The 26,657-nt window shown below is 41.4% G+C and overlaps 1 protein-coding gene across 2 annotated transcripts in view; it reads right to left on the bottom strand.

Annotated features, from left to right (window-relative positions):
* Window positions 1-25,681, bottom strand: part of LOC121925384 (amyloid beta precursor protein) — a 213,387-nt gene extending 187,706 nt beyond the window's left edge. Inside the window, exon 1 of one of the 2 annotated variants that reach the window (XM_042457470.1) lies at window positions 25,446-25,681. In XM_042457470.1, the coding sequence (XP_042313404.1) occupies window positions 25,446-25,511 (66 nt within the window). In that variant the 5' untranslated portion in view covers window positions 25,512-25,681. The remainder of the gene's footprint in view (window positions 1-25,445) is intronic. The other variant, XM_042457469.1, reaches the window with a different exon arrangement.
* Between the last annotated feature and the right edge of the window lie 976 nt (window positions 25,682-26,657).

Genomic DNA, 26,657 nt, shown 5'->3' on the forward strand with positions numbered 1-26,657 from the left:
CCTAAAACAAAAACAAACCCAAAAGACAACCAGGAATAACACAGTGCCACTTCCAGTCACTCAAAATGGTAATGAAAACAGAGTGCTGTGGCCACCAAAACTCTGTAGGATCTGGAAATTAGCAAGCTTCAGAGCATGTCCAACTTTGCACCAGGTTATAACAACTTCTAATCTATTTATATAGATGAAGGGCTCATTTAAGAGCAATGTGAAAGATAAATCTCAATCTGAATAATTAGGGAAGGGGCAAAGTGGATAGGAACTATTACCTGATGGGTTATCTCTGGAATCACAAAAACTAGAGTTCTGTTGGTTATTCCCAATTAGGGTAAACCCATTCAGTCAATTATTGAATCAGCACATAGATAAATCCATTTTTTTCAATGAATAAATACTATTGGGACCAACAATAACATTTTAGGCCTATGAAAAATCGGAGACTGAATCCCAGATCGACCCCTGGATTACTATTCTGACTCACCTGTGCAAACTCTCTAAAACCAAATAAATGGTACAGTTTGAAAGTAATGAAATATTTACCAGGTATATAGTACACCTTCATTGGTTTGTTGTAACAAGACCACATAAAACAGTTAACTCAATATACACATAGCTAAAATGACCTGGAGTTCTTTGCAAGATGTAAATACATACAAACTGGATAGTTTCTGACAGTTGTGCATGAAACATCAACATTTATCTTGTTTTCCCATCACTCTTTACTTTTATTCTTAAATGAGACTTGGGTACAGTTCTCATGCTTTTGAAGGAAAAAAGAAAGATGCCGCACAAATAAAAATAAGCAATTTTCTTGATAAAAGCCAAACCTGAAACAAAGTTTGAAAGTTCCTTGGCAGTTTTTGCTATCTGAATATTTTATAGTTTCCTCCATCCATCCTGCTTTAACTTTATTCAACTGGAATCTCGGATATATACTGAGAGGAATGTTCTATTAAACATAATTTGGGGCTATTAATAAAACAGTGTGCAGATCTAGAAGGGATGTGGTGGCTTAGTGGTTAAGATGTCAGTTCTGCTGATCAGAAGATCGGAAGGTTGGCAGTTCAAGCCCAAGTGCTACATAATGAGCTCCTGTCCCAGCTTCTGCCAACCTAGCAGTTTAAAAGCATGCAAATGCAAGTAGATAAATAGGTACCACTTGGGTGGGAAGGTCACAGTGTTTGGTGCAGCCATGCTGGCCACATGATCACCAGATTTGTCTTCAGACAACACTGGCTTTTTGGTTTAGTAACAGAGGTGAGCACTGCCCCCTATAGTCAGTTACGACTAGACATTCAGATCAAAGGACTACTTTTACCTTTACCTTTAGATCTAGACTTGGGAGCTTATCACTCACCTTGTTAAACCCACTCCAGACGCGAGATGGAGGCAGGGATTATCGCTCACTAAATTGCTACTGAACTGCCAGCCACCATCACCCCGGGTCCAAGTCGGGTTCCAGCCATGCTCCACCAGTACTTTTTTTTGAAGCAAAAAAGCTTCTAAAAAGATGAGCAATAAGCTCCTAGGCTCCTTCAACTGAAACCCTGTTGAAATTAGTAGGACTTAAACTGTGACCAATTTGTCATAACAAAAGAAACACTAAATGATAACAGACTGAAGGGTTATCTAGTCCAGCATTCTATTTAGAAAGAGATCAACCAGTTGCCTGAGAAAAGTTGATCACCATGATGTAAAACCAACTGCACTTTCTGTCTCACCTTGTCTGGCAATTAATATACAGTATTATATTAATGGAGGTGATATCTGTCCTACATATTTCAATAAGATTCTAGCTTAGTCTCAATCCAGCTGACAGCGTACAGATTAGCAAGGCTGTCTTGTCCAACACATGCTCGCTCTCTCTCTCTCTCTCTTTGCAATTTCTAGGATAGGAGATGGGCTATACATTGAGGTTTTTTCTGTTTTTAAGAAGAGCACATATTCTGCAGAAAAAAAATAGAATCCCAGAAGACAAAGAAAGTATTTTTTTTTAAAAAAAATCCTATAAACATAATTAGCATTAACATACAAATTGCATTTTTCTCCCTCATCAAGTAGCACTGTCTAATTAATGGTATGTACCATCTGTAACATACCATTATGTTACAGATTTTTTTTTTTCTGGAGGAAGAATGTAGTCTGTCAAGAACAGATATTAAGTTTAGGAAAGCAGTAATTGAACATGGAAGGAGCTGGAGTATAATTTTGATATCAGAACGGGACATTAAGAGCTGGAGCTGGAGAGAATATGGAACAGAGAAACACAGCCTTTGCCTACTCTGCATCTGACCTGAAACTGTGAAGATGATTCAGTTGTAGCTGAGCAGGTGCAGAAGCAGCAGGGGACTTCATTCTGTGCTGCTTTCAAGTAGAATGGCACTCTGAGGCATCCTTAGGAAACTGAAGAAACTGTGCAAACCAACCATATGGTTATGTTATGTATTTGCCTCCAGTCAAAATGCTCGTTTTACTTCCAGTGGAGGACTTTTTATTAAAAGATTACACCAAATAATTTGTTTACTGCATTGCAAATATGGGCTAAATGATGTTTTTAATTCAATATGAAATGTTTATTTTATTTACCTCAGAGATAAAATGAGGACAGATTTGCTTATATCCAGCTGACAAAGCTCATATGGCTCATATGTAGCTAGTTTTTGTTTCCTTCTTAAAAACACAAACAGAATTGACATCACAACAATGGTACATCACAACAACAGTCAGTCAATGCCTGCATTCTATTCACAATATGTGTGGTTTTTTTTGTTTTTTTTAAAAAACACATTTAATAATGATCAAAGTAACAACAAAATCATCAGGAAACCGGAAAGACACAAGGTTTAAAGATTTTTTAAAAATCTGTAAATAACACTATATTACTTTCTTGTGTCACAAAGGAACCTTGTTGTGTGCCCTCAAGTTGTTTCTGACCTATGGCAACACTAAGGCAAACCTATCACAGTGTTTTTGCAGTAAGAATTGTTCAGAGGAAATTTGGCATTGCCCTCCTCTAAAGATGGAAGAGTGTGACTTGCCCAATACCATCACTGGGTTTCTATTGCCAAGCAGGGATTCAAACCCTTATCTACTGGACTTCTTGTTCAACACAAAAACCATTACAATATAAGGGCTCTTTTACACAGCAATATGTGTGTATGTGCCATTAAATTGCCTGTCGAGTTATGACGACCCCATTAATTTAATCATCATCATCATTTTGTTTATATAGCATAATCACTTCATAGGGTTTTCTTAGACAAGGAATATTCAGAGATGTTTTTGCCAATTCCTTCCCCTGTACTGTTACCTATAGAACCTAGTATTCATTGGCAGTCTCCCATTCAAGTACTAGCCAGGGCTAACCCTGATTAGCTTCCAGGTTCACATGGCATCTGCTGCATTTAGGGTATTATCTAGAACTAAAGCCTAGGTTTCCTGAAGGGAACCAGTAATTCAGGGTTAGCAAAAACATTTGTAGAGATCAAAGCAAACTATGAAGAAAAGGAACAATGCCCTTCCATAACTATTCTTTTGAATCCTATATCAAAATCTCCCTTGTTCTGTATACTATTGCCCTGAGCAAGTATTTTAATCCCTCTTCCTTCTTCAAGTTCAGCAGCTACTTAGTTAACTGAGAAGCATTTCCAATGCCAAATTATGCAATGGAATGAGAAGCATGGAACTTGAGGCATCTGGAAATGTTCCCTCACAGACACTTAACACTATTCAAGAGGGTAATGAGCACCCGATACTCTACTATAAACAGAGACAGAAAGATCAGAGGGGGTAAACTGCAATTCGGCCATATGTTTCTTCCTTAGGCTGTGCTTCCGGAATATCAATCCCAAGCATTCATGAGCGCGCACGCGCACACACACACACAATTGCTATGGCAAACATCTTTGACAAACACACCTGAGAAAGCCACACCACTCCTCTTTCACAGGTAACTTTACCCCTGAACAGGGAGTATGTAGATTCCTAGATATTTATTTAAGAACCTGTTTATAGGTTCATTTTTAAAAAAACCTCAAGATGATTAAGAGAAACGCCACTATCAATCCAAGCCAACAGGCACAGGAGTAAGGCATCATGGAAGCTATAGTGAAACATCTAGAAGACTGCTTGTTTCTCATCTCTGTTTCATGCCCTGGTCATACTGAAGAATGAAGGAGCAAGTGTTGGTCAGTCAGGGGACATCAATTCAATTTTTACAGCCAAGTACATTAAAAATATAAAACTACAATAAAAGCCAGAAATGTAGATGGATTGACCATATTAATCTGTTACAGTAATATCGATAATAAGTCACGTAGCACCCTAAAGGCTAGCACACTTTGACATAACCTGCTGTGGACTCCACGTCACTTCATCTGCACTAAATGTACTTCCAGTTGGCAGATATTTACGTATATACATGCTAAGGTGATTGGGGAAAGGAAGTATAAAATGTTAGGTAAGGGGCTGATCAGACTGCCCCTAAGGGGTGGCCTGCAGCCACCTCTTTCGTCACTGAATTGGGGCCACGGCAACTGCATGCCGCAATCCTGATCTAGCATTTCCGCAACACCTTTTTGTGCCACAGAAAGGGTGCCCTAGCCACAGCAGTTTTTCAAAACAAACAAGCTTCTTTATATACCGCTTCATACCGCTTAAGCAGTGTCTAAGCAATTTACAACTGTAAGATAATTTGCCCCAACAGTCTGGGTACTCATTTTAGCGACCTCGGAAGGATGCATGCCTGAGTCGAGCTTGAGCCCTTTTGCTGGTCTTGAACTCGCAACCTTATGGTTTTCAGTGAGTGGCTGCAGTACAGGCATTTAACCACTGCGCCACTAGGGCTCCTAATAAGTGCTGAGCCGAAGACTCTGCGTGATATCACCTGGTGAGGAAGGCGGTGGGGGGGGGGGGCAAGTGGTGTGTGGATGCCACACCCCCACTCTGCCCCGAGGCCAGCGTATAACATCAATCTGTAGAGGGCCTAAGTGATTGTCTTATCAGTACAGTTGTTGAGAAGTGATAAAGACATCCTAGCACAGATCAGCAGCTTCACACATATATAGTGATGTTAAGTCTTTGTCCAATCCAAGTAGTATTCAACCTCCAGATGAACTCTCGCAGGTGGAGAATGGAAACAGGAGTGCAAAAGAAATGAAAATAGAAAAAAAAATTGCACTTTCGTTGCCTTTGGCCCCTTCTATTTCTGCTCACATGCACCAGGTTCATACCTGACTAAAGGCATGTAATATACCGTATATACTCATCTGTAAGTCTAAAAATTTATGCCCAAAAATTGATCCCAAAATCCCAGATCAACTTATTTATGAGTCACTATGGTAATGTGATAGCAGCTCTTTCAGATTTCTCCATGTGGTGCTGAGAGGAATTTCTTTCTTTCTGGAGCTAGGCAGAAAGAGTCCTGGGTGATTGACTGATATTGCTGTTTGTTTAAGAGTCCCTCCCCTGTCCCCACCTGTGCATCTGGCTGAAACTAAAGCTGAAACAATGAAGCAAAAAGCCTCAATGAGGGTCTCTATTGCCATACGCACCCTAAAGGAACCCCCAAGTTTTGCCCTTGACCTATCTATGGGTCATGGCGAAATCCATAATTTTGGCCCAAAAACCTGACCTCGACTTATACATGAGGTCGCCGTATAGTTGAGTATATACAATAAGCATTAATCTGTATATCTGTGCTAGGATGTTTATCACCACTCAAAGACTATTAAACATAGACTTTTGCTAGTACCTTTTATATTTCTATTCCCACACATTCCTCCAATTATAATCCTTTTAAACTGGGATTTGGGAAAGCACAGGGGGCTATGTTGGACTGCATCTCAATGTAACTTCAGATTTTATGTCTGTGTGCATTAACCCTGTGATACTTAGTAATGCTGTGTGTGCATCTGTATGTGTGTGTATCTGTCTGTCTGTGTGACTGTATGTGAAGTGTGACTGCACATACACACACATACAATGTCTGAAGAGGAAGCCTAAGATTTGCTTGTAGATAGGCTTCACACCCTGGTTTCTTTCTAACCAATGATTCAGTTCCTTATGCAGACAATACTCTCTAGCATGGTAAAAGCAAATCACAGATAAAGGTGGGGAAAAAAGAAGAAAACAGTGTATGAAGGCTCAGTAATCAGCACCCTGTGTGGTCTAAGCAAGTGTCCTCTTAGCTGTGATTAGAAGAGATCAAATGCATTACATGCATGTGGACAACATACCGAGAAATACATGTAACTCTTAAGAGCAACAGTGCAAAAATCTAATGTCAGACAGAACAGAATGACCTCTGTCCCTCCTTAGCTACGTCAGACTGGGTTTAGGATGAACAGCTTTGATAGATGAACAGAGGAGGAAAGAAGGAATTAGAGAGAGAAGTGTGCACTCCAGCCAACCTGGTATTTTTTTTATGTCAACAGCTTAACACTTAATAATTTATGTTATTCCTGTCTGTGTGCAGTAATGGTACGCCTCTTTGGCTAATGCGATCGCTTTACTATAATACTCTATCCCTTTGATTTCTATAGAGTGCCCTGCATCTTCAGCTAAATTCCTTTTTCTATTAAATGGGATTAAATACTCATTCAGGCAGTCATTTGCTAAGGAATTCAAAAAAGATAGTATTTGACACACCCTGCTACTCTCTGATTATGTTGCTACTTTGAACAGGTCAAGAATTTGACTATCATAATAATTAAGGTGAGATATTTAGATAGAATTATTCTCTTGATGCTGGAGGTAAGAGCCACTAACACAGAAATATTGCATTTGACAGAAGGCGCTGCAGCTTTAGAGCCAGCTACATTCCTACCATCAAGACAATTCAGACTGAAAGACTACAAACAGTATCTGAGTACAGATCAGCTGAACACAGTACTGGCCTAAGGATAATTCCAGCATGTAAACTGACAAGAGAGTTTAGCAACTAAAGAGTAAATAATGTTAGATATGTGGAGGAGAAAGTGAAATCAGGCAAACAAGATGTGCTTTCTATGTTCTATTTTCTTACAAAACATTTCAAACTTCAGTATGAGACATCTTCTCCTTGAGCATCTGATTCATTAGAATAAAGTTATTGCAGATATTGAGTATACACCTCTGCATTCTTCACGAAGTACTCTCTGCAAGTAGTCATGAAACATCTCAGTGACCTAAATCCAGTGTAATGTTACTGTGTACTAATAGAATTGTTGTTTCTTCCAGCTGTGCAAGTGACAGAACATCTGTTCTCCTGGTCCTTAGAAAACAATCACTTGTGCAACCAGTTGTGCAATGTTAACTATGCGGGAATCCCTTCCTGCACACTCATTCTAGCACTACTCCTACTAAACCACCCAGTGGTTTGCCATTTGCCACTACTAAATTTAATTACACCCCCTCTGTTAACAGCTCTCTACATGACGCACCCATACTGCTACTTTAGCAGAAAGTTCAGAAATATCAATGGGTCCAAAAAAGCTGCAGTCAGACTGTGAACTGGGTTGTGCTACAACTACTTCTTAGTACAACAGGTTACTGGTCTGTTCCTGAGCACAATTCAAAGTGCTGGTTATGACCTATAAAACCCTATATGGGTCGGGTCAAGATTATCTGAACGACCACATTCTCCCATATGAGCCTTGCCATGTTTTGAGATTGTTTGGGAAGTCCTGACTCTGTCCCATCACCTTCACGGGTACATCTGGTGGGAACACAGGCAAGGAAACTCTTTTCAGTGGCTGTTCCTAGCCTCTGCAACTCCTTTCATCCTTGCTATGCTTTCCTAGACAAAGACCTTTTTGATTTGGGAGGTCTTTAAAGCTTACATCTCATGGGGAAAGATGCTTTCAAGTGCTCTGCTGTTATATTTGTTTTCTTCTTTTTAACTGTTTGTTTTTAACTGCTTTTAATTGTATTGATAGTTTAATTATATTTTTAACTTTATACAGTGAATGCTGTTTGTTTTGTTTTAGCTTTATCTATTTCAACTTTTGTAAGCCACGTTGACTCCTAGACTGGGAAAAAAAGGCAGGATAAAAATAAATAACTAAACATAAATCAACATACTAATATTAGGAATACAGTGGGTCTTTGGTATTTGCTGGGCTTTGGTTCCAGGACACCCCCTCATACACTTGTGGATACCAAAACCTATGGATGCTCAAGTCCCACTAAATATGGCACAATAAGATGGTGTTACTTATATAAAATGTCAAAATCAAGGTTTGCTCTTTGGAATTTATGCATTTTTAAAATGGATGGTTGAATCCATGGATAAAAAAATCCATGAATATGGATGGCCAACAGTATCTACAATCTACCTCACCCTCAGAAAGGCAGCATGTGTAACATTTTGACAAACCAATTTTTGTGGGGATAGGGGGAGTTGTTAACCTTAATAATATATGAGACTATTCACATCAACAACAAAATCTAACAGACATGTTTGGGGGAAACCCAAATCTACTGAAATAGAAATTGTTAAAAGCAAAGTTTGAAATAGCCTTACAGCTATCAAAGCAGAAAATACTGTGCAATAATGGAATTGATAACAATCAAAAAATTAATACGAATTCTAAGAAATAAATTTATCTGATGCTGTTGGCACCTGTTAGCTGAAAATTTTGAACTAAGTCCTGCTGAAATCAAATTCTGATTTGATATGAATCATCAACAAATGCAAGTATCAAAGATGTAATATATAATGTCCTTGCCAAACTAGCATCCTACTATATCTATCCTGAGTTTGCTCCATTCCTTTTTAGATTTTAAAGATTAGGCAAGATCAAAATTTTCATCTGCAATAACAATAAACTCAGGAGTAGCATCACTAATAGCAAAAGGAAAAAGCTTTACAGTTTTTACACAATAATTTACATATTTGGTCTCCAAATAGGCCAAAGAGTATTACACTTAGACATTTACAGTAATGTTGTTTTAAAAATATTCAAGAATTAGCAAATGTCTGTAGGTTTCCTGTTCTGTTTTTCTAATTCCTTTTAAGGCTATCTGAGGAATCTTCCACTTTTACAATTTATGTGGCTCATTCCAAACTAACCAAATAACTTTCTTTTTTAGAGCACTAACAGATATGATGCCAAGAGAGAAAATGATGGAAGCTTTACTTTTAAAAAAAGTCCAGATTAAAACACACACCACCTTAATTTACTCTGTTCAGTGCTGTATTTAGATATTCTTCTAAAACTACACCAGCACATCTTGAACTAAAAAATAACTCTGGGCAGAATCCTTGCAAGCTGTTCCTCAGAGCATATTTATAGTTATAGTCAAGGAAATAGTGCTAAAAAATAAGGAAATAATGCAGAAGCTAGCAAACTCTTAATAGCTTGTGACTGCTATTAATGAACCATTTGTAATTAATTTTCCTAAATTAAGTATAAGAACATATAAGCAGCCCTAGTGAATCATTCCAAAAGTGATTGACTGAATATGCTAGAAGAATCCAAATAATAAGTGGAGTATAGTCCTACCAAGGAATTCACAAAACTGCAGGTCTATGTTGTGATTAAAACATTATCAATTCAAGCATTTCAGCTCAAGAAAAACCAATACAGTTGCCCCTCCTAACCTGCAGGGGATCCATTCCGGACCCCCCCCCCAAAAAAAACGGCAACTTGCACATATGCGAGTCCATAGAGAATAAAGGCGCACAGGCACGTGCACCCATTTTAAAAAGAGACCGCGGACTCCAAGTCCGCACATACTGACGGATGACTGTACACTATAGAGGTTATTAGAAACAAGGCTGGTCCCTCAACAGAATCAGAAAAAATGGGATATCTGAAACAGCTACTTCTTAACAATATGCAAATAAGTAAAGTTATGTTGTAGGGACATCTTAGCATCACCATAAGTCAAAACAACTTGAAGGCACACACCAATAAAATATTACACAGAACTGTTCTCCTTAGCATGGCTTGGTGGTTTGAGTGTCGACTACAACTCTGCAGATCAGGGTTCAATTTCTAGCCCATCCATGAAACCCACTGGGTGAACCTGGGCAAGTCATGTGCTCTCAGCCTCAGACAAGCCTACATAACATATGGCGCTGGGGCCTCATGCGGCCCACCAAAGGATTTTGGGCAGCCCGCAAGGATGTGGAATAACTTTAAGGGTCCTCCATTGCCACACTTTCTCCCAAGGAGAAGGCCAGGCAGCAGAGGAAAGCGGGCAAACACTTGCCCCTCAAGGCTCCTCCACTGTCCAGCTTCTCCTGAGTTGACGGCCAGGTAGTGGAGGAGGATGGGCAAATGCTTGTCCTTCAAAGCTCCTCTGCTGCCTGGCTTTCTTCCAAGGAGAAGGCCAGGTGGCAGTGGAGGGTGGGTGAACCCTGCCCTGTAAGGCTCCTCTGATGCTTGGCTTTCTCGCAAGGAAAAGACTGGGTGGAGAAAGACAGATAATTGCTTGCCAGCAAGTCTTCCCCTCTGCCTGGCTTTCTTCTGAGAAGGCCGGACAACGGACGAGGACAAACACTTGCCCCTCAAGCCTCCTCCACCACTCGGCCTTATCCCAAGGAGAAGTCTGGGCAGAGGAGGAGGAGCAAAAAGACCCCGCCTCTTGGCTTTCTCCTGAGAAGAGGGCTGGACAGAGGAGGAGGAGGAGGAGATTAATATTTAATAAAACCTATCTGCGACCCTAAGAAGTTTAGTCTATTGTAATTTTGGCCCAAACCTACTGCCAAGTTGTGCAGGTCTGGCCACAGAGAAAGGCAATGGCAAAGCTGCGCTGAACAAATCTTGCCAAGAAACCCCCATGACAGGCTTGCCTTAGGGTCGCCATAAATCAAAACAGAACAACAACAATATATAAGACACAGTGCGCCCGCTCCACATGCAGGCGCTTCATATGCGGCTTATGCTTTATGCAGTTCCGGACTACCCCCTCCCCCGTGTAAGGCAAATACCGCATAAACCCGAGCCCCATTCAATAGAGCCCTATTCCCTGCATTGCAGTGTGGCTTCCGCATAAAGTGGAATCCGCGTATGGAGCACCTGCGTATGGAGCGGGCGCACTGTATCTTATATATTTTTGTTGTTCTGTGCCTTCAAGTCATTTCTGACTTATGGCAACCCTAAGGCAAACCTGTCATGGGAGTTTCTTGGCAAGATTTGTTTAGAGTAGCTTTGTCATTGCCTTCTTGTAGGCTGCACTATACAGTTGGCCCTTCTTATACACTGATTTTTTATACACGGATTGAAGCATCCATGGTTTGAAAATGTTCAAAAAAAAGTATAAATTGCAAATATCAAGCCTTGATTTTCCATTTTTTATAAGGGACACCATTTTGCTATGTCATTATATTTAATGGGACTTGAGCATACATGGATTTTGTTATACACGGGAGACCTTGGAACCAAACCCCAGCGTATAACAAGGGTCCACTGTATAAGCACAACTCTATGAATAGTTGACAGGAAACTGTACTTTCCAGAATAAAGGCTAGTCTGGAGTAATGAGAAAATTAAATCAGTAATATACATTCAGTCTTTATTCTGCACCAAGCTCTCATTCCAAATCGAACTGTTCTGAAGACTGCCCCGTGTTGCATCTCATGACTACAGCAAAACAAGATCCCAGTTCTTTAATTTGTACTACTTCCATCTGGGTGGCAATATGGGTCCCTGAATGACTACGGTTTTATAAACACTGCAGAAGATGCCTATATCTTTTAGCTGTATGTCCTACAAGACAACGGTTTCTATTATCTGTCCAGCAGATGTCCAAGTGGGAGGTCACACAGGTCCTTATACACTGTGATTCCATTTTAAATGCAATGATGGCACTCTATGGAATCCTTGATTATAGTTTGGAGAGGCCCTCGAGCTGATTTGCTGAGAATTCTAAATCTGCCATTTGCAGGGTTTCTTAGGGTGATGCAATGGCAGTTGTACAGTACGAGAGGGCCTCAGGGTACCAAGTGAATAAAGGCAAGTGATGATGATGCCTCGAAACCATGAAGGCAAGGTCATCTTTAAAGTTTATGGCTGTTATAGCACTATTTTGGGTTTTTTTTCCCTCTTCTTTTTGTCTCAATATGAATTCTTTGTGATTTTTTAATTTTTGGACTGTCTATTACTATGAGGTGTTAGCCTATTTGTAAGACTACTTAAATCCCAACTTATAATTGTTACTGAATTTACATGGGAATGTTGTAATTAATTATATACTCTTGAGAATAGTTTGATCATGGAAAAGCAGCATACAAATTAGATGAAGAGCTTTATTCCAAACCAGAGTTTTTAGGACTGGATATTAGTGGATGTATCTGTGCATATGTTAGATCAGTTCCATTTAAACAATGGCATTTCATATTTATAAATAAACCCTGAGCACTCACCAATTCAGTGGTAGTGAAGATGCTCTGCACACCAACACTGTCAGGTTTCATTCCAGGCATCTCAGAAGTGGGATTAGGAAAGACTCTTTTCTGCAAACTAGAGGCTCATTCACACTAGACAATTACAGCACTATGGATGAATTTTAACTCCCATGGCTCCATCCTATGGAACCCTGGGAATCTTAAAATGCCAATCCCAGGATTCCACACAACATACCCATGGCAGTTAAAGTGGAATAATAACTCTATATCTGTGTAGTGTGTATGGGCTTCCAGAGAGCAATTGCCAATCAATGTAGACAGTTCTGAACTATGGCGGGGTACAGACCGCCGCTTTGCCGGCTAGTCCGTGGCGGAGCCGGAGCCTCCATACGGCGCGGCTCCCCTGCGGACTGAAAAAGAAGCTCCAAAATGGAGCTTCTTTTTCCGTTGCGTTTGCGACTTAGCGAGGCGCCAGGGGCGCACTCGCTACGTCACAAGCGACGCGACACGTACGGACGCTCAGCGTCCGATACGCAAAGATGGCGCCGGCCATGTAGAAGGGCCGGCGCCATCTTGTACGGACGGAGTCCGTACTAGGCCCAGGGGCGTCTATAAGAGACGCCCCTTTTTTAAAATGGGACGTCCTCCGGACGTCCCAAAGGGCAATATAGAAAGCCCCTATACTGCCACTCAGTACATGGTAGCTTTCTAACAAAATTCTGAGATCATGTTTTTATGTGTCTCATCTAACCAAACATAATTTAACAGATTAAGCAGGCCAAAATAGTCATAGGTTGCTTTTCTAATATGTATGTGCATTGCCTTGTTTTTTTTTTAATCTTCTTATTTCACAGAATTTCCATTACCAAAATCCAAGTAATTTAAAGACAATTAAAAAGCAATTTCAGAATCTGGTATTAAAATCATAATATGGCACTGGGATAGATGCGAGTTGTAACTGGGATAGATGTGAGTTGTAACTGTCACCAACGGATCTTATCGTACTGCCCCATGGCTGGGCAGTAGGCAGCCCAGACCCAAGCCATCCTTCTCTGTCAGTTTTTCAAGAACAGGGAAATCCCATTCTTGAAAAGCTATGGGAGAAACCCAGGTTTGATATGGGCTGACTACTGACTGGGCACAGGGAATGCAATAAGATCTGTCAGTGACAGTTACAACCTGAGTCTACCCCAGTGCAGATTTGGTGTGTGACAATCTCCACAGTCTTGATAACATTATAAATATCTAGCATGAAGCTAAGAATAGAATTGGGATTCTGTTCCTATACACAATAGGAAGTCTTACCCTATGTGATCTTTACACTGAATTTAATTTCTTACACTGTTTACCTGTGATGCCAAGGTAAAAGAAAACCAGAAAAAAATCAGCAGCCATTTCAGCTATGGTAATCAAAATAATAGTGTGTCAGAAAAACAGTAATACAGCAGTGGTTAAACAATCTGAAATACTAACATAAATCTCAATAATTACTAGTTTTGAATGCAGTATATTAGATAATATATCACTTTGTCAGTTTGTAGATATGTATTGTAAATATCAACAACTGTTCTATAGGACTATATTGCTGTAACTATGCTAATTTATAAATACATAATAAAATTTCTCATAACATAGCCCCAAAGGCATAGGCAGGAAAGAAAAACTAAGGTCCCAAACACGCTGCATAAAGATCTACTATGAGACCACTTTAACTAGCTTGGCTCGGTGCTAAGGAATCCTGGAATTGTAGTTTATTGTGGCACCAGAGATCTCTGACAGAGAAGGCTAAATGTCTCACAAAAATACAGTTTCCACAATTTTCTAGCACTGACCAGGGCAGTTAAAGCGGTCTCAAAAAATGTGAAATCAAAGACTTTCGTGGCCGGCATCCATAGTTTTTTGTGGGTTTTTTGGGCTATGTGGCCATGTTCTAGAAGAGTTTATTCCTTGACGTTCCACCAGCATCTGTCGCTGGCATCTACAGAGAATGCTTGCCTGGAAAGGAGTTGGGTATATATATTGTGTGACCTGGAAAGGCAGGAGTGATTTGCATGTGTATTGTTCTGTTGTAATGGCAGGCCTCTGGGTGGGAAGGGAAATCTCCCAGGGTCAGGGGTTTCCCAGCAAACAATGAGCACTAATCAAGCAGACACTAATCCTCTTTTGCAGACCCTCCCACCTAGAGGCCTGCCATCAGCAAAAGAACAATACACATGCAAATCACTCCTGCTTTCCCAGGTTCACCCAGTATACATATACCCAATTCATTTCCAGGCAAGCATTCTCTGAAGATGCCAACCACAGATGCTGGCACAATGTCAGGAATAAACTCTTCTAGAACATGACCACATAGCCTGAAAAACCCACAAAAAACTATGGTCTCAAAAAAGATTATTTCTGCAGTGTGTTTTGGCTACCATAGATGCTTCCAAAAAAACCCCGAAAAACAAAACAAAATCCAGCATTGAACCCCTTATAAACATAGATTGAATGAAGATACCAAGGTAAAAGAAAAACCCAGAAAAGCTTGAAATTTACATACATCAGAGTAGAGGATAATTATATATCTTGTTGATACCTTTTTTTTAAAATGAGGGAAAGCTAGGAAACATTATGCCATAGGAAACAGTAGTTGCGTCAGTACCAAAAATACTTATGAAAAAACATGCATAACATGAGTTCACATAGGGCTGCTGTAGGTGTGTCCTATCATACTGCTTCGTCTTGTGCAACAGGTTGCACTAAAATTCTTGAAAAAATAGACAAAGAGTTTCCTTTTTCTATCATGACAAAAAAGTGACCTTTTTGTAAGGACAAGATAAGCAGAAGTGTCCCTGGGTGTTACTTCTTTAACAGAAAATGTAGTACTGGAGACAGAAATAATATGAAAAGAATAGGGATAGATTTGTACACCAGAGAGCTGTTCAACATGTTTCAGCAAACTTTTTATGCAAAATATGCACAAGTAAAATAAGACAATGTTCAGGTAAGCCCTGCATAAATAAAAAAAATCATTTTGAACCTTCTAGACACCATCTTAGAGCTTCATCCAAAAAGTATGTGGATATCCCTTTTTCCTTCAAGAATCTCCACTTTTCTTACAAACTCCATTTTACTGGTAAGATTTATAGATCCACAGTATTTGTAATATCCTGGGGGTCAGTAAGGGATTCTGGAGGAGGCTGTTGTTTACTCTGCCTACTGTAGGCAGGCACAGACAGCTTTAGTAGAATTGGCTAGAGAAGAATCTCATTATTTCTCAGCTCAAATTTTGCTTATTAAAGACATGCTGAAGTAACACAACACCAAAAGCCTTTTTCTCCAATCCTCCTTCTCCATCTTCTCAATGGTGATACTGCTAAACCACATCCAGGTAGACTGAGCATAAGGAACAAAATGGAAGATGTGGGTATAAAAAAGTGCATCACTGTGTAAGGCTTTAGATCCAACCACTCACAAAAGGAAAAGTTTAGACTTCTGAGGAAAATAACACACTCCTATGTGAAATGTCTAGAGATGGATACTTCAAGGCAATTATATGTGGTCATCAACTGATTTCATCTTCTGAGGTAAGCATTCAACGTTTCTTCTTTTTACTACAATACATCCACCAAATTCCCAGAGTGATTTTTCACCCATGAGGAAAAAACTAGCTTGTTAACTCTTTTCAATGTACACAGAACCATACATATTTCAAATAGAAGCACTTACATCAGCCTGTTGCTTAATTATCTGTAAGTAATGTGTACAATCAGTAAGGAAGTGAACCTGTTAGTAATATATTAAACAGGTATGGTCAGAGAATAGACACACAATCCACCAGTTGGCCAACAGCCAAATTCTCTTGGTCTACTCAGCATCTGTAATGGACCGCATGATATGATAAGCCTGCAATTATATGCAAACCTAGCTGAGCATAAACCTCACTAAATTCTATAGGACCCTATAGTTAGGTATTTAGTTACGTACTGAGTATTCATAATTGCTTTGTAAATTTAATATATGTCAGCAAGACACAGATTTCTAGCGCAAATAAATGGCGCACACAAGACTGAACCTATCCTGCATTGAAGCATAGTCTTCTATGGATTTCTAATTTATGATGTATAAGCTTTGTCAATTTATTAGCTGGTATGGTTATCGTGGAACACTGGTATGAAGGTACTGATAGATTATCGAGTGATTTACATTAGATTAGCAAGTGTTTCAGACTCCCAGTTGTTTAAAGATACTGTATTAAGAACAAAACATATCACAGGTATATTCACCATGTACTCAAAAAAAGCTGTTTTTTTAAGAAGATGGTCTCTAGAAGTTCAAATTTAGATTGTGCTTCTATATAAAGAGCATCTCAATATACAGCTGATGGGATGTAGGAGGCAGGTCTACTAATCTTCGAGCTATGGCTAGTTAAAACCCAGATTTGGGAGGGGGGGAAGAAAACACCAAACTATGCCCTCAAAACCTCAAGTAAATCAAGGCCTGAAGCAGTGCATGGGGAGGCACAGGTTTAAAACTCCATTAAGTCCCAAGTTAACAAATAAAGGGCCCATACAGACAGGCCAAAATAAAACTGCTTCAAGTCACTTTGGAGGTATGCTGTTTAAATGACACATGCACCTTAAGAGGCCATAAACTGTGCCAAAGCTGCGCTCCAGTCCTTAGGACTGGAGAGTAGCTTTGGTGCGGCTTCCGGACTCTTAGGACTCATGCATCATTTAAACAACATACAGTGGTACCTCGGGATACGAAATACCCAGGTTACGAAATTTTCGGGATACGAAAAAATCCCATAGGAAAACATTGTTCCGGGTTACGAATGTTTTTTCGGGTTACGAAAAAACTTTTGGTGCTTTTTTCGGCTTTTTCGCACGGAATCGCGGCTTTTCCCCATTAGCGCCTATGGCAATTCGGCTTACGAAGGCTTTTCGGGTTACGAACGGTGCCACGGAATGAATTAATTTCGTAACCCGAGGCACCACTGTACCTCCAAAGTGACAGCCTGTCTGTCTGGGACCAAAGTAATCAAACCTAGGTTTGATGCTGGTGACTATTATTTGTTATTTGACGTTTTTAATTTGTTGTCTGCTTTACTTTACTGTACCCTTTCCTGTATTGTTATGTATTATGTATCTGTATTATGCTATTATTTCTTAGATTGTATGCCATGGGCAGGTTTATTTTATCTATTTTATTGTTTGTACGTACAGCGCTGTGTAAATCTACAGTGCTATATAAATAAAGCATAATAATAACAATAACAATAACAATAACAATAACAATAATAATAATAATAATAATAATAATAATAATGGTTTTTCACTTACATTGGTCAGAACAAACACAGTTACCTATGTTTGTACCTGTGCAGAAACTGTGCTTTGATCTAAAGCAAGGATAGTAAGTATGGTTGTCAGAGAGCTCTGGTGCCACAATAAACTACAATTTCCAGGATTCCCTAGCACTGATTCAGGCAGTTAAAGCTGTCTCAAACTTGATTATTTCTGCAGTGTGTTTTGGACCTGTGTGATCCAAGCAATGCTGAACTGCTATTATACCCAGGATTCTTCGCCATTTGAGAAATTGCAAGAGCTGCTGGCAGTTGCAATCCAACAACATCTGGAAGACCCCCACAATCCCCCACTCCTACCCAAAAAGCAAAAGGAGAAGCATTCTCCCCCTCTATCATGAGGATGAAAAGTGACAGCCAGGCAGCCAAGCTGAAAGCTCACTACAACTTCTAATTATCTACAGCTTGGTTTTGCAGGAGTTAGTCTGGTTTTCCATCTCATTAACCAACCCATTCACAAAATGACAACATGCTCTACAAAGTCAATTGTTACCACAATAACCAAACCCAAACCCTAATTCATTGTTATGTGTCCTAGAGTGACTCTATAATAAGGTCTTCTTGGCAAGTTTGTGTGAATTGCTTAAGGTCACTCTGTGGATTTCTATGGTTGAGCAGGGATTCGAACCCTGGTATCGTGGAGTTCTAATACAACACTCAAAAATGTTATTAGCAGACTGAACATGGTTTAGAATGATCGGCTTAACCAAGCCATTGTATCCCTACTGATATGCTACATATGACCCACAAAGATACAGCTGGACAGACAGGCTGAACAAGTAAATGGTGTAAGTTTCCATGGACTTGCTTTTAACAGCCTGCTCTAACGAGAGCTTGGAAAAGTTACTTTTTTAGGGCTACCGTTCTCAGAACCAAGTGCTAATAATACAGAGACAACTGAATTTATGTTCTTCATATGTGCAACTAACTTGACATGACTTTTTTAAATAGTGTGACCCAATTCATTAGGGAAAAAGTAAATTGGCTTTAAAAAGGCACTGCTGTTGTTTTTTTAAAAAAACAACAACAACAGTAAAAGGCACTGTTCTACAAGTAGGAAACTGAATATATATAATGAAGTGCACACTTTCTTAGCTTGCACAGAAGTTCCACAGTTGGAAACCAACAAATCACAGTGGTTATCTCAAACAATTCATGCGTTTTGTTGGTTTGGTTTGGTTTAACCAATATATGAACCACAATCAGTGTACTCAAGGCACTCTTCTCCTAGTCCCTTTAATCAATCCATCTTTTTATCTTAAAAATTTCATCTAACGCACTTCATTGCACACTGCCTAGTCAGAAGACAGGATTCATCAAGTATGAATAGCAGTAATTTAAAAAAGCCTTCTATCAGCAAGTAACACAGATACCATTTGGAGGATCATCTGTCACAAGGAATACAGAACTTATTTGGGCTGATGTGTTTCTTTGGGGTACCTAAGAATTTGTTTTGCTGTATTACTGTTTACAAAATACTACCTCTGTTGAGACACCTAGCACTACCAAATGTAGTGTCTCTGTTTTATTTGTTTATTTATTTTTGCAACTGTAACTCTCAATGCATTCAAGAGTTACAACTTCCTTTGCAAACACTGACCGTGGAATAATTTCAGCACTCAAAAGAAATCATAAAAATCTTTCGTCAAGGCTGTAATTAAAACGTTCTATTCATAAATTTTGTTTAATAAAATGAGCTTGTTCATCAAGAGGTTCACAAAGACAATTTAATTATGCCCAATTGTGTTAACACGGAAATCTGGCAATTGGCAGCAACAGACACCAGAGTTGGGAATGGGGGGTGGGGACAGAGGACTCTATTCAAGCCATCGTAAATTAGAGCAGAAGAAAGAAATGGTAACTACGGACATTGTTTGTTCAATACAACACCAATTTAAACCTAATGAATCTCACATTCTTCGGAACAAGGAACGGGTCGTCTCAGCAAATCATGTCAGTACAATAGAGTAATTTTATTTTCTGCAATGAAAAACCTGTGGGACCTGCAAAAATGTCGAATGGGCATCAACCCTCTAACTAGAGTGCCCTTTTCCAAGGCGCGAACCAATCACTATCAGGACCCAAGCAAACCAACTCAATGTCCCCTTTTCTCTTTCTGACTGACATTCAACATCCTGACTTCTAGTGAATACTGAGCATGCTCAGTCCTCAATTGGGAGATATACAGTAATAACAATTTGCACCTAAGAATGCCAATACTGATTTTCTCTTATTTCTTAGTAGCCTCGTTTTGAGTTTTTTGGTGTAGGACAGTCTGCTTTCCACAACCTAGCGCTTTCTAAATGTGTTTCACTGCAGTTCTCATTATTCCTACCAGCATGACTAATGGCACAAGGTTACTCTTAGATGGAGAAATTTTTTGTTTGTCTTAATTCTTATATGCATAACCCCCATAGAGAAGTAGTAACAATATCATTTAGGATTTAATTTCAACCTTGTGCTGCATGACTCACAAAGCTGGAGCTGGACAGGGAGGCTTGATTAAATAAATGTCTAAATAATAATGCAGGCTTTTGTGGACTTGCCTTTGCCAGTCTGTTAGAAAAAAAAAGTTATTTATAGGAGGTAAGCTTGCAAGTGTGTACCTATCTGGGGTGGGTTAAAAATGAGGTCCTAAGTGGCCAGTCAGTAAAACTACATAAAAGTTATAGGCCTGAACACTATTGATTAGCAGGACTATTAGATTAATTGCTGATTAGTGAGTAAACTCCAATTCAGCTCTTTATGAGGCCAGAGAAGATTACCACAGAGATGCACCAATACAACATTAGTATTGTGTTTTATCATGGGGCTGGCACTTTTTGTAGGCTTACCTGAAGTGGCCAAAGAGTGATTAAGAAAAATTGATGCAAAATGGACCATACATGTAAAAGTAGCTAAGATAATTATATTGAACCTCTATGTTCAGAAAATGTATACAATGTACTATAGTGGTTTTCAAACTTTGGCCCTCCAGGTGATTCAAACTTTTGATTAATAAAATGCTGTCTGGGACTCCTGGGGACTAATGTCCAAAACATCTGGAGGATTAAAGATTGGGAACCACAGCTGGGACACAATAACCAAGCAAGGCTATTGCTTTCATGCTTTGTTTCCCAGACATGTTTGACTGGTCATTGTACAAAACAACATGCTGGATCAGACAGGTCTTCAGTATGATCTTGCTGGGCAATCACCCCACAATGTTACGTTATCTAGATATACATTACTACAACTCCCAGCAACCCCAGTCAACAAATACTCAACAATGGAGGCACTTTTATTCTGACATATCTAGTCCAAGGTTGGACAACTGAGACTCTCCATATCTTTTTGACTGTCTATCCCATAATCTCTCAATAATGGCTATGTTGGTTGGAATTGATAGGAATTACAGTTGAAGCTGACCTGGAGGGCTGCAGTTACCCATCCACCCCTGACTGAAATGGCTGAGGTTTGGGGGAAGGCTGCTCAAGGCCAAAAGCGCCAGAGATGAGATGGTCAAGCTCTCTTCACACTTGAGTTAATCAGTTATGTACACACAGTGCTACCACACTGGCCCATAACTGAAATCCCAGTCTTGCAGAAATTTTTAAAAATGAGCATCTTTAATGAGCATATAATTTCAGAGCTCAGTGAACCCTTCTAACTCAACAGCTGGTGGGGTGTCATGGCTCTTAAATGTGGTTTGTGAGCCAGAAAGACCTAGCCCCGAGACACAACACAATCTCAGGCAATCTTCTAATTCTTTTAGGTCCAGCCCTCCATGCCTGCAATGTGGCACACTATTAACACAGGCCTATTTTATATGGCAGTTGTAAAGATTCTTGGAGTCACATATGCAATGCACTCAGATGATCTAAAATACAACTCACAACTGTTATCAGACACACTAAAGCTGGAACAAGTTACTTTTGGGGAGGGGGCTATAATTCCCAGGCTAAGAATCTATATATTTTCAGCATGGTGTAAATCTACACCAGTCTAGTTATGCTGGATCCCACAGGTGTGTGTGTGCGTGTGCGTGTGTGTGTATATATATATATGTGTGTGTGTGTGTGTGATGTATATGTATATATGTATATGTGTGTGTGTGTGTGTTAATATATATATATATATATATATATATACATACAGTGGTACCTCGGGATACGAAATACCCAGGTTACGAAATTTCCGGGATACGAAAAAATCCCATTGGAAATAATTGTTCCGGGTTACGAATTTATTTCGGGTTACGAAAAAATTTTTTGGTGCTTTTCGGCGCTTTTTCGCACGAAACGCGGCTTTTCCCCATTAGCGCCGCGGAACGAATTAATTTCGTAACCCGAGGAGCAGTGTATATAATTGCCCAAGAGACGCCAACTAAGACGCACCATGGCTTTTAGCTTCACCTGTTGTGTTATCGTCAAATAACCTCCCAAGTCAAATGTATGAGGGGGAAGGCTGTGGGTGCACTCCTAGACAGTTGGTGTTGGCTGTACTGGAGATCCCATTTACACAACCTCTGAGAAACTACAACTTGTGTAATTTTTACACTAGCACTGTCATCCAGCAGAATTCCCATCCCCAAAACCTACACCAAAATGATTTTCCAAACCAGACAAACCATCTTTTCTGCCCTTTTCACTTCCAGCATTCCCACTCCAGACTGAAGCTAAAATCACCACATCACTTGCTAGACCTTCACCTGGATGTCTGCAAACTCCCATCTTCCCTCATTCACTCTCAGGGTGCCATGACTCCATTAGTCTGATTGCCCCTGCTTCCCCTCACCAAGCCTGCTTTTTGTATCATTAATGATGAAAAGGGAGGTCTAGAAATTTTCCACAGCCTTGTTTAGCAAAATATGGGTATTAATACATATTATATAGGCTAGGATTTCCCCCCCTACAGTCACCATAAATTAAATATTGAATCTAAATATTATTATATGACAGTAGTAATCCACTGTAGTGTTGCATACAGCATTGGATTAGGAAACAGACTCAGTTCATACCCATTAAACCTCACTGGATGACCTTGGGCCAGTCAATACTTCTCAGCCAAATAAAATAAAACCAAGGTATTATATCTGGCTCAGTGAAGATTCCTAGGGCAGGTCTGGACAAATTACTTTCAATGACTGCTCAAGTCCTCATGTCAGAAGCTTCCACTGCTACCGGAAAAGACAGGCACATTAGTCTGTTTTACAGTTTCAGAAGAAGGCATTTCTACTTAAAAGGTGACACATAAGGCTCCCATTCTTTACTCTTTTTTTAAACAAGAGGATTTTGCCCAGCTAGCTGCTCTTTCACAGACTTCATTTTGTTTAGCTTTTCCACCCAGACCTTACTAGTGGGACAATGAGCAGCCCCATCCTACACAAGGTGACTTGGTGCACATTTAATTTCACTCCCTAGCACTGGTTGTAAAGCAAATGTAACCTCGGGCTATAATCATTTTACCGGATTGGTGTCGAGTAAAAGCCATTGAAAGCAACCTGGTTTACTTCTAGGTAGACAGAGGGAGAGAGGGGGGGGGATGCAATGCAAAACCAGGCTGGTTTGCCAATGTAAAAACAATAAGGAGCAGGAGAGTCTCCCACTCTCTCTCTTTACCTCCTCCTCCTCCCCTCCCTGCAAAAGAGCAACAGTGCCTTTTAGATCAGGGGCTGAACTCCTTCCCTGGCAACATGAATCCAGAGATACCCACATTACTGTTTCCAGTGAGTGTTCCAGTGTTCAATTAAATGCCAATCTTTTTGGTGTCCTTGCAGCCACCCTTTTCCCGAGGAGGTGTGGCCCATTATCCTTTGCCTCTGAGACTGCTCTGGCCCTCTTTTTCTTTAGGAAAGGAAACAAGAGTAGAGCAGAATCCCCATGAGAAAGAAAGAAAGAGAGAGAGAGAGAAAGGAAGGAAGGAAGGGAGCTGCTTAGGTCCTGGGCACCCAGCTCATGCTGGGATAGTGAAAGGCCTGGGCTCCTTCCTTGAAACCACAAGGAATTAGGGGGCCTGACCCCCAAACCTCCATGCCAAGAAGCCCCCCCCCAAGTGGACCATGTGGAGAAAAGGGGGTCCTCTCCTCTCTGCAGCCAGTCTGGTGCCTAGAGTCAAGAAACAGGTTGCTCTACCCAGGCATTGCCTGCCAGCCCCACCATGGAGGGGGAGAGGAGCCTCGGAGGACCCACACCTAGCAGCAGAGGGAAGGGTTGCCTCCCTGGCTGCAGCAACAGCAGCAGCTCTCATTACAGCGTCGCCTCCTTGCTGCACTGCAGAGGCGCCATCTTCTTCTTCTTCTTCTCCCTCTTCCTAAGCTTTCCCAGCCCCCCCCCCCCCAAAACCACCTTTATTTCTGGGTTATTTGGGGAGAGAAAAAAGGGGGGAGCTTCCAAAGGAGTGTCTGGGGGGAGTCCATGATTATCCTCCACCAAGTGTGGACCCCCCTACACACACACACACACACACACACACACACACACTCTTCAGGAGGAAAAAAGGGGAACTGAGGGGCTGAGGACCAAATAGAGGGAGGGAGGGAAGTGGGGCTTTACATTTCATTTTCAGAAAGCCCCCCTCCCCCAAATTCAAGGGGGCTAAGAGGGGAGGCTCTTCTTAATCCGCATTGTGTGGGGCTGGGTATTTGGAGAGACTCCTGGAGCCAAAGAAGTTGGCCTCCCTCCCTTCTCTGCCTCAGAGAAACCCAAACACACCGCCCTCTTGCTTTCTTTCCTCCACAAACGCACCCCAATTCCCCCGTCGCTTTTGCACACTAGACAACAAGGTAACACAACAACACAAGTGGCCAGGAAAAAGGGGGGGAGAGGGAAGCAGCAAGAGCCACTCCAAGAGAAGCCAGGCCCGTCCTCCTTTCCAGGGCGCGTCCTCCATTCCAGCCGCCCCGCCCATGCCTCCATTTTGAGCCTGGATTGGCATCTCTGGCGGTGGGTCTACTCCCTTCGGTTTATTTACTGGATTTCTAGCCCGCCTTTCTCCCCGAAAGGCGGCTCACAAAAATTTCTTAAAAAACATACTGCCACAAAACAAGGAAACATATGACCTAAGCTTTGTATCTGGCCACGTCCTATATTTTGTTTGTCTTGTTCCTTGGGCGTCCTCCATTTCGTCCTCCATGGCGGCGAGGAGGGCACCCTGGTTTCCACTCAGAGCCAAATACACACATACACACAACACACAACACAATCCAGGCAACAAAAGCAACCCAAGAGACCACAAAAACCAAACCAAAGCTGAAAACCCTCCCATAAATGCCCATCAATCCGTGCTTCTTAGTCCTTGCTTAAAAGGGAGGACATTTTGAGGCATTCCTCCTGGATAGAAAGGTTGAAATGTAGGACAGGTCCTGGAAAATGAAGCTGCGTATAAAATAAGTATAAAGATCTTAGCCCTGCTCAAAAGGGAGGGCATTTTGAGGCATTCCTCCTGGAGCCCAGGGTGGCCAGGCACAGGGACTCCTTTGCCAGGTCGCGTCCTCCATTTCAGCCTCCTGTGTCCTGGGAGGAATCCTCCAAAACGTCCTCCATTTTGAGCATCCAACCCTGCATCCTCAAAGGGGGGGTGAAGGAAAGGGGGCACCACCTTCCCCCAAACCATCCCCAACAAAGCCCCTCCCGACCCAGAGACACGAGGCTGCCCCCCATATTCCTCCGCCCCACCCTCCCTGGGCGAAGAAGCCCATTGTTCCAGGAAGGAAGGAAGATGCAAAGAGGCCCCCCTCCTCCCTGGGCGAACAAAGACCCCCTTTTCCTCCCCATCGCTTACCTCCAATGCTCCGGCGGCCGTCCAGGAGGAGGCCAGCAGCAACGCCAGGGAGAAATGCGGCAGCATCTCGGTCAAGGAGAAGGCGAGGCGGGGAAGGAAAGAAGGAACACTCGCTAGCCGCCCCGGCCTCCCCGCCTCTGCGCTGCTGCTGCTGCTGCTGCTGCTGCTGCTGGGGAATGAGTTGGAGGAGGAGAGGAGAAAGCACCAGCCAGACTCAATGGAGGTGGCGGCGGCGGCGGCGGCGGCGGCGAGGAGTCAGCTGATGGTATCAGAGCAGAGGAGCAGCAGCAGCAGCAGCAGAGCAGCAGGCCCTCCCTCGCTCTGCTCCGCAGAGACCCCTAGCGGAAGCGCCCGCCACTGCAGCCTCTTCAGACACCCCCCAAAGCGCCCTCTTCAGGTTGGGGTCATAGAGCCATAGAGTTGGAACGGACCACAAGGGCCAGCCAGCCCAACCTCATTCTGCCATGCAGGAACTCTCAATCCAAGCATCCCCTGTGACAGATGGCCATCCAGCCTCTATTTAAAGAGACCTCCAAGGAAGGAGACTCCATCACTCTCCATTGAGGGAGTATGCTCCACTGTCCAACAGCTCTTACTGTCGGGAAGTTCCTCCTAATGTTGTTGTTGTTATTGTTGTTATTGTAGTTTATTTCTATAGCCCTGTAAACGTACACAGCACTTTACATACAAATAATCAAATCAATAAAAATATAAAACCTGCCAATGGCGTACAATCCACAAAATACATATAAACAACAGGTAATAATATAAAATAGAATTAGTTAAAAAAAGCAGGCAACAATTAAAACATCAACATCCACTGTCTAATCAAATATTAGATAAATTAATGTTGTGGTGGGATCTCTTTTCCTGGAGCTTGCATCCATTGCTCCGGGTCCTAATCTCTGGAGCAGCAGAAAACAAGCTTCTTCCCTCCTCAATATGACATCCCTTCAAGTATTTAAACAGGGCTATCATATCACCTCTTCATAGGGTATGGTTTCAAGACTCTTTACCATTTTAGTTGCCCTCCTTTGGCCACACTCCACTTTCCTTTTTGAGCTCTGGTGCCCAGAACTGGACACTCAGAACTGGACAAGCAGGGTTTTCCCTGCTTTTACCCTTGCAACAACCTGGAGCCCTGACACACTACACAACTATAGTGATTCCACTTTAAATGCCATGGTGACCAGGAAATGGGTCATAGAGCAG

Source organism: Sceloporus undulatus, chromosome 3 (assembly GCF_019175285.1).
Source record: "Sceloporus undulatus isolate JIND9_A2432 ecotype Alabama chromosome 3, SceUnd_v1.1, whole genome shotgun sequence".
Taxonomy (NCBI): Eukaryota; Metazoa; Chordata; class Lepidosauria; order Squamata; family Phrynosomatidae; genus Sceloporus; species Sceloporus undulatus.